Here is a 15,747-nt window from a genome sequence, read left to right as displayed (position 1 = left end):
CACCCAAGATCAGAAGTCACGTAGAACCCCATCGAACGGGGAAACATGACGAAAACACCGTCCCAAAAAAGGGTGAGAGGAAACATCCACCCACAGGACGGAACCAACCGACTCAAAGGCCAAGGAACCGAGCCCGGGGAGGGGCCGACGCCCAACAGCAAGCACGGCGAGTGGGGAGGAAAGAACCCACTCCGCGTAACCACAAGCCCCGCCTAGAGGGGGATAAAAACCCCCACGGGGTCCAACGGGGCCTCCCAAGTCAGCCCCTCCACAGCCCCGGGAACCTACACGACAGGCCCCGGGGCCGAGCCGTTCCCCCAAAGCCCCGGCCGTACCAGAAAACCGGGGCAGCCGTGAAAACACTAAGGAAGGGAGCCCACTGGCAGACTCATACAACACGGCTGGAGGAACAGGCTCAAATGCCCCCGTCACTACCCCGGAAGGGGAATTCCCCGAGACTGCCCGAGTCTCTACACCATCAAAAACCCCGCCCCGAACCTACAGACGGTAAGGAACCGGATGCAGGCAGGAAGGGTGATCCAGGGGAAAGGCAAGGGGGCGTGGATGGAACCGAAGCAACCAACACTCCCAAGTCCCAAAACGAACTACAACGGGGCAGCCCCGGGGCTCCCGGGGAGGAAACCACGAGAACGTTACCACCACCAAGGCTCAAGTGCAACGCCACTGCTGCCCGCACCCGCTTTGTCAGCACAACTGGGTAACCGAGCCACAACGAGCAACCAAACTCGCAGGACTCCGGGTCGAAGGTGTCACCGACCCCACAGGCAGCAGACGGAGGCAAAACAGAGAGTCACCCAGAGACAAAGGGTGAGAGCAACCCTCAAACTCGCTGGAAGCGAGGGGGGGACTCTGTGGTCACATCCATCGGACCCGCGCGCCCCCAGGGGTTTCCCAGGGTCCTGAGCGTTTACTATAAGAGGACTCGCTCTCAGGTAATCCCAGGCAGGGTACTGCTAACCGGCACCCAAAGCTACCAAACAACTTTCTAAGAACTGAATCCCCGGGACGTGTACACTCAGGGGGTACCACCAGAAAATACTCAGAACACAAGGGACACAAGGGGCAAGAACGAAGGCAGATCCCCCAACCAGGTAGATAAACAAAAAGAAAAAGAAAACCCCGCAAGAGGACAGCGTACCCAAGCGGAACAGAGCCGGCCGCTATGATTGGTAAAGACAAGCTGCACAGTACCCTGCACCCCACCAGTGCAAAAACTGCCCCTTACTCTATGGCGAACAAGGGAGACAGAACACCCGAGCACACAAAGAGCGGCCGAAAACCAAGCAGTAAACGGCCAAGCAGAGGCAGGACCCAAGGAACTTGTGGAAGGCGGCCCCAAGCCCCAAGGGCAGTACTTACAGGGCACCTAGGGAAGGGAACCCTAGGCGCATGCAGCCCAAGTACTGGAGAATCACTCCCGGCTCACACACCACCTAGAAAACAGACACCACACTCTAGGTACAGTGCTGAAACAACTACTGGAGCCGGAGCATATAACCGGTGCCTATAGCATCAGCCAAAGAACTGATGGGTGGATAGCCGGCGAGGGAGGTCTGGGGCTCCCCCTTCCCCCTCCCGGGGAGGGGGGAGCTGCGCAGACAGTGGCGCAGTGACGTATGACGTCATACTAGTTTCCTTGTTTTCTGTTGAAGAGTTGTATCCACTAGTTCAGCTTTAGGTAGCAATTTTCACCAGAACAGGGGTTTGTTTTGGAATGCTTACCATTCTGGATGCTTGACTTGGTCGATGGCAGACATAGAATGCTTCCTACCACACAGGGGTTTCTATAGGCCATTGCTCTACACAAGGGAGGGAGCAAAGCATTGGCAAAAAATTATAGACCAGTTGCACTAACATCACACATCATAAAAGTATTTGAGAGAGTGATTAGGAGTCAGGTCGCCAATTTCATGGAGACCAATGACCTTCACAACCCAGGCCAACATGGATTTCGAGCGGGAAGATCGTGCCTCTCACAGCTACTTGAGCACTATGACAAAGTCACTGAGGCATTAGAAGAGAAGAGGAATACTGATGTGATATACACGGACTTCGCAAAGGCTTTCGATAAATGTGACCATGGCGTTATAGCACACAAAATGAAGTCAATGGGAATAACCGGTAAAGTAGGACGCTGGATACTCAGTTTTCTGTCAAACAGGACTCAGCGAGTAACTGTCAACCATATAAAATCTAGTCCAAGTGTAGTGAAAAGCTCTGTACCTCAGGGTACAGTCCTTGCACCGCTGCTTTTCCTTATTCTCATATCGGATATAGACAAAAATACAAGTCACAGCTTCGAATCATCCTTTGCAGATGACAAAAATCAGTATGAAAATTACCTCGGCTGAGGACATTGAAAAACTTCAAGCTGATATTAATAAAGTTTTCGACTGGGCATCAGAAAATAACATGATGTTTAACAGTGATAAATTCCAGGTACTCAGGTACGGTAAAAATGAGGACCTTAAACATAATACAGAGTACAAAACACAATCAAATGTACCCATAGTAGGAAAACAGCATGTAAAGGATTTGGGAATAATAATGTCTGACGACCTAACATTTAAGGAGCATAACCAAGCAAATATTGCGACAGCCAGAAAAATGATAAGATGGATTACGAGAACTTTCAAATCCAGGGATCCCATCACAATGGTTGTACTCTTCAAGTCACTTGTATTGTCCCGTCTTGAGTACTGCTCAGTACTCACTTCCCCCTTCAGAGCAGGAGAGATTGCTGAAATAGAGGGAATACAGAGAACATATACGGCACGCATAGACGCAATAAAGCACCTAAATTATTGGGATCGTCTCAAAGCCCTCCAAATGTACTCACTAGAAAGAAGACGAGAGAGATATCAAATAATATACACCTGGAAGATACTGGAGGGCCAAGTACCAAATCTACACAGTAAAATAACAACGTACTGGAGAGAACGACATGGAAGAAAATGTAGAATAGAACCAGTGAAGAGCAGAGGTGCCATAGGCACAATCAGAGAACACTGTATAAACATCAGAGGTCCGCAGTTGTTCAACGTCCTCCCAGCAAGCATAAGAAATATTGCCGGAACAACCGTGGACATTTTCAAGAGGAAACTAGATTTATTCCTCCAAGGAGTGTTGGACCAACCGGGCTGTGGTGGGTATGTGGGCCTGCGGGCCGCTCCAAGCAACAGCCTGGTGGACCAAACTCTCACAAGTCGAGCCTGGCCTTGGGCCGGGCTTGGGGAGTAGAAGAACTCCCAGAACCCCATCAACCAGGTATCAACCAGGTGCTCCCCTTGCCTCTCTGAGGGGCCAGGTTCTGGCCGTGGTCCTCGGTAGGCCCTAGAACTCCATACACATGACTGATGCCAAAGTCTGACATTAGGATATCAGCCGGTAAAGCTCCGGGGAGCCGACGGGGCTCCCCCCAGAAACCGTCCAGAACCGAAGGATCCACCACAAACCGAGGAGAAGAGAAGCAACCAAGCCAACAATCAGGACGGCTCGGGCAGGGCATGAGCAGGCCAGAGGTGAAACAAGTCCCGAAAAAGGTTGCGGAACAAAGCAGAAGTAACATCCATCCCGAACGCAAAACGAAGCAGCTCTGCCAGCGCCACATGATACAAGGCGACGGTATTCTGCATAAGATGACGGTCCTGAAACAACCAAGAGAGAAAGGACAAAACAACCTGATCTGAACTCCAAGACAACCTATGAAGAATGAAGTGATGAAAGGACCACCAGGGAACTTCATACTGCCACCGAGATGAAGATCGCAGATGGGACACCAGCAACCAAGCCAATGAAGGGTAAGGCATAGGATCACCTTACAAGTGGTGATAAACCTGCATCAAAAAGACCAGATGCAAAGATCGGAGGAGAAGATCAAACCAGATACGTGACGGACCGGACCGATCTGCTAAAAAAGGCGGAGCTGCGGAAAGACCCTCGGGTTCGGACACCGAGCAAGCAGCGCCAGAAATCAAGGCTGGGCCGGCCACCAAGGGGCCAACAAGACTACTCTTCTCTGGTAAGTCTACAAGCAAGCTAGGACCAGGAGCAACAACCGAACCAGCGGGAAGAGGTACAGGTAACCCCACCTTGACCAGTCCAGTCAAAAGGCATCGACCCTGACGGCCTCGCAGTCGGGTAAGGGTGTCGCATATACTGTACTGTACTGGAAGACGCCTCGACCAAGCCGACACGTGAGGTCCACGTCCGGGTGCCCGAACGTCGGCAGAGTCAATGGAACGAGTCTGCGTCGACTGTTCATTCCATGGACATGGGAATGAAACAGGACAGGTCGTCCGCCAGTACATTGAACACTCCCTGGATATGAACTGCCAGGAAAGCCAAACCCTGAGAACTCAGCAGAAGAGTCACCCGAACAAATCAGCCCCAAAGAGCCAAGGACTGAATCAAACCCCAGCGGTTCAGACAGTGAACCACAAGGGAGCAATCTGAATGGAGCCAGATCATTGATCCGCGAGTGATGCGAACTTCCGCACCATGCTGTGAGCCTGACGGAAAGACGGACCCCACAGATCCTTACCGGCCTGGTGAGCACTGGTCACAAAGCCTCAGCCGAGAGACGAGGTATCTATGAACATATTGAGCGAGGGCTTGGGTAGGCACCACGGCACAGAACCCTAAAAAACCGAAGAGGAAGCTGCTGACACAAGGCTCCAGGGGTCCGAACTCAAAGATCGCGAGAGCGACAGAAAGGATGTCCCCAAAGGAACCAGAACAGCCACCGAAGAGAGATTCGACCCAACGGTGAACGACCAGCAATGGTGAAGTTCAGACTCCCGCACAGCTGCTCGAACAACTGACGAGTGACCCAGGTGCTCTCCAAAAACAGCCGAAGGCAGGACCATGGCCGCAGCAACACCGTGGGAGGGAGAGACAAGGAAGTGGTCTGAGAGTCCCACTCAAGACCCAGCCAAGTCCGAGTGAGCTGAGAAAGAACCAAATCCCTGGCGAGCAGACACTGGACTGGCTGGGAGCCCAGACCAGCCAGTCATCGAGGTAAGCCAGAACCCAAATCCCAAACAGGTGTAAACGGGCCACCATGACTCAGGTAATGTGGGTGAACACATGAGGTGCCAGATTCAAGCCAAGTGGAAGGCAATGAAAATGGTAAGCCTGCCACCCCACGACAAAACCGAGCCAGTCCCTGAACCCTGGATGAATCGAGACATGCCAATACGCCTCCCAGAGGTCCAGAGACACCATCCAAGTGCCCGGCTCCAAAAGCAGCCAGTCCTGGGACTGAGTGGTCATCTGAAAGGAGGAGCAAAATACCCAAGGGTTCAGACGAGACAAGTCCAAAATAAACCGCAGGTCTGCACAGTCCCGTTTTGAAACTGAAAACAGGTGGGGAAACCTCCTGAGTGACACCCAATCTTGGGTGGTTGTTTCAACCAGGCCCCAGTGAACCCACTCCGCAATGACCTGACAGAGCAGAGAGGAAGAGGCATGCCCTGCCAGCCCAGATCCCCCCGAAGGAGGAAGAGCCACCCAATGCCACCGCAGGCCAGAGGAAATGACCCAAAGTGCCCACAAATTGTGGGACCAGGCGATATAAAACAGCATGAGCCTCCCCCCATGGCCCCGTCAATGGGGCGAACAAAAAGGCCGACGACCCTTAAGAGAGCCCGACTGATGCTCAGAACGATCACTGCGCCGATCAGACACCAAAGGCTTCGCACAGGAGTGGCCGGCACCGAATCTGCCCCACTGGTTTACGACGACTGAAAGAATCCCGAGCCCTGGCACGACCCTTCTGGGCAGGACCACCATGGTTCCCCACCCCCTTTCCCGGAGAACCAACAAGTCCAACACAGGCTGGCAACTAGACGAAGCCGCCTGCAGAAAATGCACCACTGCAGACTCTGCAAACAGCAATGGACAAAGAGGGGATGAAAATCTAAGAGCCAGGGGCCCAAGCGGATTCCACACGAGGCATGAAACAAAGAACAGAGACACCGCTTCCTTCAGAATCGGCACAAACAACTTCAACAAGGCAGCCGACGACTGAGCTGCCAAGGCAAGTGTACTGGACGCAGACCCAGAAACGAGCTCCTCAGCCCATGGGGCCCAAGCCCCTCCCCGAAGTCAACACCTCCCCAGCCCCAGGCTCCTCCACGTCAGGACCTGGGGGGCTGAATTGTCCTCCAAACCTTCTACTTCTGGAGAAAAGACCGGAAAAGACCGGAGTCCACCGGAAAAGCAGGGATGAAAGGGGCCCGCTGGCACGACCCAAAAGTTCCAGCAGGAGGAACAGGCTCAAATGTCTTCACCACCAATCTGGAAGGGGGAGCAGTTCCTGAAGACACCCAAATCTCACCACCAAGAAAACCCTATCCCGACTCTGAAACCTTAGGCAGGCTTGGGTGGGCTCTTATATGGGTGGTCTTGAGTGGTTTCAGGTGGGTGTGCAGTCTTGGGTGGGTTTGGGCAGGTGGGCAAACTTGGGTGGGTTCTTCTTTGGGCAGTCCTGGGTAGTTTCGGGCGGGCGGGCGGGCAGTCTTGGGTGGGTGTGTAGGCTTGGGTGGGTTTCGTTCTTGGATGGGTGTGTAGGCTTGGGTGGGTTTGGCCGGGTGGGTGGGCATTCTTGATAAGGTTCGGGCAGGTGAGTGGGCGTTCTTGGGTGTTTTAAGACAGGTGGGCGGTCTTGGGTAGGTTCGGGTGCATGGGTCTTATTGGGTGGTTTTGGGTGGGTTTGGGCAGTTGGGTGGGCTTTTTTTGTGGGCATGGGTATGGGCTGTGGGCTGTCTTGGGTGGATGTGGGCAGGCTTGGGTGGATTCAGGCGGGAGGGTAGTCTTGGATTAGTTCTGGTGGGTATCAGGTAGGAGGACCGTTCTTGGGTGGGCAGGCTTGGGTGGTTTCGGGCGAGTGGGCTGTCTTGGGTGGGGGTTCGGGTGGGTGGGTTTAGGTGGGTGGGCATTCTTTTTGGGCAGGTTTGGGTGGTTTTGAGTGGGCTTGAGTGGGCTTAGATGGGCTTGGGCGGGTTTGGGCAGTTGGGCGGGTTTGGGCAGTTGGGCGGGTTTGGGCAGTTGGGTGGGTTTGGATAGTTGAGTGGGTTCTCTTGGGTGGGTTCAGGCAGGTGGGCAGGCTTTGGCAGGCTTGGGTGGCAGGCGGACTATCACAGACTAGCTGTGGTGATGCCACATCCCCTCAGCTCCCCCAAACCAGCTACATCTTACCCCCTCCCCATCCCCATACTATATCCTCCCAGATATATCCCCAACCAACTACACATAAGGGGCATAACTGGCCGACCCCTCACAGTGTTCAAGAGAGAACTGGATAAGCACCTCCAAAGGATACCTGATCAACCAGGCTGTGACTCGTACGTCAGGCTGCGAGCAGCCGCGTCCAACAGCCTGGTTGATCAGTCCGGTAACCAGGAGGCCTGGTCGACGACCGGGCCGCGGGGACGCTAAGCCCCGGAAGCACCTCAAGGTAACCTCAAGGTAACCCTTCCAGGTGTGTGTTGACTGTCCGAATGGAATTAACATGGTTCAAATTCTCGGCTTCCTTCCTACCAGATACCAGATTCTAGGCTTCCTGCCTTGGAGGTAGACTGCCCTGACTGACTGCACTGACTGACTGACTGCACTGACTGACTGCACTGACTGACCTGACCTGACCTGACCTGACCTCACTCACTGACTGCCCTGACTGACTGCCCTGACTGCCTGCCCTGACTGCCTGCCCTGACTGCCTGCCCTGACTGACTGCCCTGACTGACTAACTGACTGACTGACTGCCTGCCTGCCTGCCTGCCTGCCTGCCTGCCTGCCTGCCTGCCTGACTTATATACAAGAAGGTACATTGGGTTTGTGAGAGTACATAATGTTGGAGTTTTGTAAACAACATCAAACTTATGTTGTTTACAAACTGTGACTGGTTGCTACCACAACTGTGAATGCCTAACTGTCTTTGACTGTGAATGCCTAACTGAGTGTGACTTGACTATGGCTGCTGCTGACTGGTTGTAACTGACTAGCTCTGACTACATGCTGTGTAACAGAAGAAGAAAAATCTGTGAAGGGAAAATGTAATCACTGGCCTAGTGAGGGCAAGGTTGTCACAACAAACACAATACTGGCTTCCAGTTTAACTCAATACAGTATTCCGGAGTTAACAGCCAATGACCATGAAAATAAGGCGCCAGTTAACAATCTAAAAATCAGTTGTTAGAACAGGCAGAACGGTAAATAAAAGGTCGTTAAATCGATTAGATATTGCCAGCCAGCCAGAGTGGTGATTGATATGATACTATATTCTGGTACTGACATAGACATGTCTGCTCAAGATCCTCCTGGGGTTTCTGGTAGTGTGGTCAAGATGCTCAGGGAACCACTGCTGAACAAGAGGCACATTCTAAACACTGACAATTATTATACCAGGCCAAAGACAGGCCTTATTATACCAGACAGTGGCAAAATGAGATTTGGAAGACAGGGAAAAGTGAATAAACCAGATAGCGTCATAGACTACAATATAAATATGAGATTGGTAGATAAATGTGACATGATGGTTGGTGCTGTTGAGTGTGTTCAGAAGAGTGTTAAGTGGTCCAATAAATTGTTTTGTCACCTTAAGGATATAACATTGATGAATTGGTACAAAATGTATTTGGTGAAACCAGGCAAGAAACCACCAACCCATAATTTTAGTCTTGCCCTATTGTCATAATTACTCCTGAAATTTGGCCAAGAAGAGAGTGCTAGGACGAGAGTTTACATACCAACAATGCCTTATGCAGGTCCCAACAGACTGGTTTGTAAAGACTCCCTTCCATTACACAAAACTAGTTACATACCAAGTTCAGGAAAACACGCAAAAGGTGTACGCGAGTGCATTGTTTGCAAGCACACAAAACGAAGAGCTATGAAGCAAAAATCTGTGTACCTGGTGTGTTGAATGCAAAGTTGCCTTATGTTACATGGACTGTTTCACTGATTATCACACACTCATGAAGTACTGAGTGTGTAATATAGTGTGATTGTGTAAATACAGTAGTGTGACAGTGTAAACAGTCAAGAGAGTAATCACACTAATGTGATGTATCAATGAGAAAATTCAAAGGAGCCATGATGAGGATTTGAACCTATGCAGTGGGTAATCACACGCACATGCCCCAGACAACCAGACCACGATATGGTAAAAGAATGGCAACCTGGAGTTCTACTGAACACACGAGAGTTTCCTGAGGCTTCCACTTAAGCCGGAATTTATTGTTTATTATTTATTTAATGTTTATTGTTGCAATATTAATTGTTCAATATTCAATTCATTAACATTACCAGTATTTACACTCGGAAAATCCTTAAAACCTGTGACGAGGATTCGAACTTATGCTGTTGGTACTCCCACACACATGTCCCTGACAACCAAGCCACAACATGGTAAAAGGATTGCAACCTGGAGTTCTATTGAACACACGAGGGTTTCCTGAGGTTTTCACTGAAGCTGGACCAAGTTTTTCACACAATACCCCCATGCACTCATGTGATTATTCTTCTTATGTTAATGTAATCACTCTGTGTATTGAAAGAGGAGCATCAGAGGTAGAACATTCCAAGATGACAAGAGTGCATGGGGGGGATTGTGTGAAAATCCAGGAAACCCTCGTGTGTTCAATAGAACTCCAGGTTGCAATCCTTTTACCATGTTGTGGCCTGGTTGTCAGAGACATGTGTGTGAAGGTACCAACAGCATAGGTTCGAATCCTCGTCACAGTTTCTAAGGATTTTCCAAGTGTAAATACTGGTAATGTTAATAAATTGAATATTAAATAATTAATATTGCAACAATAAACATTTTTAGTGGACACATTACTGAAACATGTATCACAGTTCCTTGGAACATTATGAACGTTCAAATCTGTAAATATTGTAAATGACATACATATGCATCAGATAAGATACCAAAAAATTAGGAAGCCATGAAAATGCCCTGAAAACAAACAATGCAAATATATTTGTGGCAATTCGTGAGTGCTGAATTGCCTGTGCGAGCAGCTTCTGGAGAGCTTCTGTGATGTCATCAGTCATCTTCTCCACTTCATTACAGATAAAGTAAGTGCTTGATTGTGATGTTGCTTATATTATTGTGATTAGGGAAGAGAGTTTAACAATATCAGAAACAAAATTGAGGGAATAATTTATTTTCAGCGCACCACAGGTTTGCCATATTTTATAGCTGCGAAATACAGTGGTTCAGAAACTAATTGCCAAGAAAATACAGTATAGAATTCACATAAAGAAGTCTCACCTTCACTGCTTGTGCAATTGCAGCTGCAACTCTGAAGCGTTGGGCCATGTTGTGCGGTAGTGAAGTTGGTAAATCACACTCACTGTTGATGCTCCGAATGCAACGCACCACTCCACTTACAACTTCTTCATGCCCAAAATCTCCAACACTCTTCACTTCTTCACCTATGTCACTGAAAATGTACAAAACAGTATATTAAAATGTTAAGTAAATTAAAATTATACAACCACTAGTGTATGTAACTCTCTTTAACCCTTAAATGGCGCATGGCTATATACCATTTGACACCCACAGGCGCATACCAAAAAAAAAAAAAAAAAAAATTATTTTTTCTTCCTAACCTGTTAATTTGTGTTCACTGATCATGGGAAAAATAATAAAAAAATCGTAAGTGGCATATATTGCCCGCTATAGGGCGGGGAAGTCTGGCAAAACACAGGAGCTCACTCAGTGTGCGTCTCAGGCGGTCTGTTGATCGCTAGCTGTCAGCCCAGAGTTGCCACAAAGAGATAATTACCTAATTATTTCAATGTCTCTGATTGATTTTTCATAGTTTTTTGCTGTAATATTATTCAATAGTGTGTAGTTTGATATATTTATATAATAAAATGAGTGAATCATCGCTGTACTCATAAATATGGTGTGCATATTGTTGATTCAATTATGTTTATCAATCAGTGAACAAATACTTTGTTGGTTATTACACTAAATACACAGGTTATATATAAGTATCTGCATGTTTTGTTCACCATAACGAACCACTAAGTTGCTATTATGAGTCAAAAAGTAACGAGGAGTGACCGCCGTGTACCAGCCAGCCACTCACGCCCTCCCTCAAGTCATCTGATTCACCCACATTCTCCTCCCACAATACTGTTTTTGCTCTTATATACAGACGTTATATATAAGTATTTACATGTTTTGTTCACCATAACTTTACATCTAAGCTTGTATGGTGAGTAAAGGCACAAAGACGTAGGACCTCACACAGTCAGCTGATGGCTGCCGCCCTCAAGGTCAGACGCACTAATATTTCTCCTCCAACAATACTATGTGGTGTTATTACGCTATATACACACATTATATATAAATATCTACCTGTTTTATTCACCATACTTGTACAAGTAAACTGGTATGGTGACCAAAGACCATCGTGGTAACCAGTAAACAACACCGTCGTCTGCACGGTGGCTTCGTGCAGACGACGCCACCTCCCTCACCAAAATGGCGGTTCCCAACCTACTCTTCCTGTTTATACCCCTCTATACACACGTTATATATAAGTAACTACATTTGTGTTCATCATAGCGAACCACTAAGCTGGTATAGTGAGTGCAGTCAATAAAAGGTGGCCACACACAGTCAGAAGACATCGCCACTACCCTCCCTCCCACAGCATTACTCCTCCCTCCATGGCGCACAGCGCTAAATATCACCACAATCCTGCTATTATCAGAACCCTGGTCAGTTTTATCACAGTCAGGGGTCTTCTGTAATAATATCATCGCTACATAATAGCATAAACAAGTATATTATGGCATTTTTAGGCGATGCTGTGGTCACAAGCTGAACAGCAGTGCTGTGAGCTCATGCTTCGTGCATCAGGCTTGGTTGGTCACTCAATACTGAGGCCCTTCACACCCGGGAATTTGGCCCACGATTTTTTTTTAAAATGGCGTCTGTTTACAAGAGCCCTGATGAAAGTGTGGTGAACCCCGTGTATCCGTGGGCCGTTTAAATCTTGCGTAGTACTCCAAAGCATCACATGATGCGATGCACAATTTACTGCAAGTCGGTCAAAGCATCATATAATGCGATGCGCAATTGAATGGTTAAATGTGTAATGTATCTGATTCAACTATAAACAGAGGTCTGAACTCTTCCTCTGTTCCTTAACAGAGGAGCATTAAACACACAGTATTAAGCTACAGTACTGCATTTATTTATGGTATGTTTATGGTGCCGGAGTAGTCATAAGACAGTGCTTGAACAATGTGGGTCAAATGGTCAGGCTGGAGATAGTCTGTAGGTAAGGCAGTTGTTGTTGCAATGGCAGTGCTGAGGCTGGTGCAAGGAGAAGCAGGGGGATTGTTATGATGACTCTCACTAAGAAAGCAGACACTAAAAAAACCAGCGTTGAATGTAATAAAACGCCATTTTCTGGGTGAGACCCGGAGGCTCCCCGGAGCTTTACCGGCTGATATGCTAATGTCAGACTTTGGCATCAGTCATGTGTATGGAGTTCTAGGGCCTACCGGGGACCACGGCCAGAACCTGGGCCCCTCAGAGAGGCAAGGGGAGCAATGGCCTATAGAAACCCCCCGTGTGGTTGGAAGCATTCTATGTCTGCCATCGACCGGGTCAAGCATCCAGAAAGGTAAGCATTCCAAAACAAACCCCTATTCTGGTGAAAATTGCTACCTAAAGCCGAACTAGTGGATAGAACTCTTCAACAGAAAACAAGGAAACTAGTATGACGTCATACGTCACCGCGCCGCTGTCTGCGCAGCTCCTCCCTTCCCGGGAGGGGGAAGGGGGAGCCCCAAACCTCCCACGCCGGCTATCCACCCATCAGTTCTGAGGCTGGATGTCAAAATACGCGAAAAAAACGCCGACCGGAGGGAGGGAGGGTTGCCAGGGAGCCTCCGGGTCTCACCCAGAAAATGGAGTTTCATTACATTCAATGCTGGCTTTCTGGGGGGAGCCCTGTCGGCTCCTCGGAGCTAACTACCCACAAAGGAAGGTCAAAGGGACAGAACCGGGAGGCGGACACCACGCACCCCCCCACGGAGGCGAGACAACCGGCAGCAAACGCCAACCCAAGGCGCCACAGCCCCGAAAAGTCCCAGGAACAAATCGAGAACGAGCAGCAAGGCCCATGCACGAACACCAAAAATCCATGCCCGAAAGACCGCAAGGCCACGTCGCCCAGACGGCAGCGAGAGCAGCGAAGCCATGAACGCCACAGGCATGAGGGAAGAACACAGGCAGCTTAGCCGCAAGAACACGGCTGACCACCCGGGACACCATCACCCGCGAACCGGGAAGAACAGAACCGGATCAACGCAAAACGCGCTCTGGACCCAAACGCCGTGGCACGCAAACAACAGCGGAGGGCCGCCACTGAACACAAAAAACGACACAACCCCGGCCCGACCAACGAAGCACCAACAAACCCTGGATCCCTCCAGAACGCAGCAGCCCCACCCCGCGCCAGAAAAGATGGAGACTGCTGCCACCGAACAACCAAAACGCAAAAACCGAAGGAGCAAGAAAACTCAGCGACTCGACCCCCAGAGGCAAAGGCCAAAAGGAAAGAGCCGACGAAAAAACACACCGAAACCGAAGGGGCACTACCAACCGAGGAGAAGACAGAGCACGCTGACCAGAGACCAGGATGGTGCAAGCGGCTCACAAACAGGCCGGAGGTGAAACGATGCACAAGACAGCTTACTAACGGTGCAGAAGCAACACCAAGACCGAAAGCAGGCTGAAGCGGCTCCGCCAGCGCTGCACGAAAAGAGGCAACAGTATGTGGCAAGACGACGGCCCCCAACCCCCATCAGAAAACCAAGCCGAGAGTAAACCAAGCTAACAAGAGTAACCACCTAAGAAGGGACAGGAAAAGGAAGTACCGCCAAAATACCTCATACTGCCGCCAAGAGAAGCACGCAGGTGGGACACCTACCACGAAGCCACCCGACCACCAACCGGAGGCGAGACCGCGAGGCAGAACATAAGCAGCCTCGACAAGGCCCCTCCGAGCCCAGGAAAAGGCGGAGCCACGGGAAGATCTCGGGCGCGACCACCGAAACCCAGGCGGCACAAGGAGATGGAACGTCTGCCGAACAGAAAAACTCCCCAAAGCATGCAAGCCCGCCAGGAGTTCAGAAACGACGGATCCAACGCGAGACATCGCAAGACCCCCCCCAAAAAAAAACGGCAGGGCAAGCTAGGAAACCAAAGAAGGCGGAAGGGTCGCCGCCAGAACAGTACCCGAACCAAGGGGTACGAACAACTGCAATAGACCGAGACAAGGAAGCACATCACAGGACACAGGCAGAAAAACGCCTAAGAACACACGCAGAACACCCCTGCTGCAGAGGAGGCAGGAAGAAAGAGCAGAAGCACAAAAACCCCAGGAAAACAACCAGGGGGTGGACAATCAGGCAGGGACAGAAAAACCCCCACGCAATCCCCAGGCACAAAACAGCAGCAAAGTGCCACGCCACAACCGGACACAGGAACAAGGACACGCCACCGTGAAACACGGTACCAATGAACACGTGCAGCAGCAGCAACAGGCACCACTGCAACATGCAACATGTAAATAGCAACTCCCTTCTGCAAAGGCAGAGAACGGAGCAGGCAGACCCCAGACAGGGCCAACGGAGACACGACTAAACCCCGCAGGCCCAGAAACCTGCACCAGGCGACCGACGGCGGAAAAACCCCTCTCGATACCTGCTGGAGGAGGTACTGGGAAATCTTTTACACCTCAAGCGCGGCCCAAGGCCAGGCTAGACCGGCCAGAGGGTGGCCCACCAGGCAGCTGCTAGGAGCAGTCCACCGGCCCACATACCCCCACAACCAGGATGGGCCGGAACTGTTATACGAAAACAGGCTAGTGTGCCCTGGAAGTCCACGGACGAACCAGCAAGAAAGCTTATGCTCGCAAGTAGGTCGTGTAACAAGCACAGACCTCTGATGGTAATACAGTGTTCCCCTAATGTGCCAGTAGCACCACTGCACTCCACTGGTACTATCCCGCAAGTTCTACCAGATAGGCGGTACCCAAGAGCCAGAGCTCAAACCCTGCAAGCACAGCCAGGAGCCTTACCAGGTGAGTACAGAACCAACCCTACAACCCCCCCCCCCCACCTCACAACATTAAAAAAGGTGGGTCCCCTGAATGACTCCAGCATGGGTTGGACATGCACATGAGGGGGACAGGAAGGGTTGAAAGAGGGACAGTCACTGGTGTGCGAACGGCCTCAGTCGTACAAAAATATACCTAAATAAAGACAGGTATATAAACAACTCCGCATCCAGCGCCCGGCCAAAGGACGCCAGACCGCAGAAACTCACCTGGCGAACGGTGGCACGAACTTGACACGACTCAACCGTGCCCAGAAGAACCTGGGAGCACCGCCAGGTGAAGACGCCAGAGCCGGACCCTGCCGGACCCGCAGGAGAGCAGGGAGAGGCGAAGGAGGCGGTCCACACCCATGACACAGGGAAAACCGCGGTGTCCTCCCCACAACTGGGAACCAGGACATCCCCGGCGCGAAGGGGCACATACCGCAGCCAGGGAGAAGAACGAGAGGCGAAGCACTGTAGCAAAAAGGGCGCAAAACACCAGCACTGAAACACCGCCTCAGACCAAAACAAACTCCACGGCGCATGCGCATAACACGCTGGCCGAACCGCACACCCTCTCTGCGGGA

At 50.5% G+C, this 15,747-nt stretch overlaps 1 protein-coding gene across 1 annotated transcript in view; it reads right to left on the bottom strand.

Annotated features, from left to right (window-relative positions):
• The window catches only part of LOC138369763 (coiled-coil domain-containing protein 22-like), a 121,999-nt gene that overhangs the window by 67,910 nt on the left and 38,342 nt on the right, over positions 1-15,747 (bottom strand). The window contains exon 2 of the mRNA XM_069333253.1: positions 10,301-10,472. Within this exon, the coding sequence (XP_069189354.1) occupies positions 10,301-10,472 (172 nt within the window). The remainder of the gene's footprint in view (positions 1-10,300; positions 10,473-15,747) is intronic.

This window comes from Procambarus clarkii, chromosome 4, assembly GCF_040958095.1.
Source record: "Procambarus clarkii isolate CNS0578487 chromosome 4, FALCON_Pclarkii_2.0, whole genome shotgun sequence".
NCBI lineage: Eukaryota > Metazoa > Arthropoda > Malacostraca > Decapoda > Cambaridae > Procambarus > Procambarus clarkii.
This window is presented reverse-complemented; position numbering and strand designations above follow the sequence as displayed.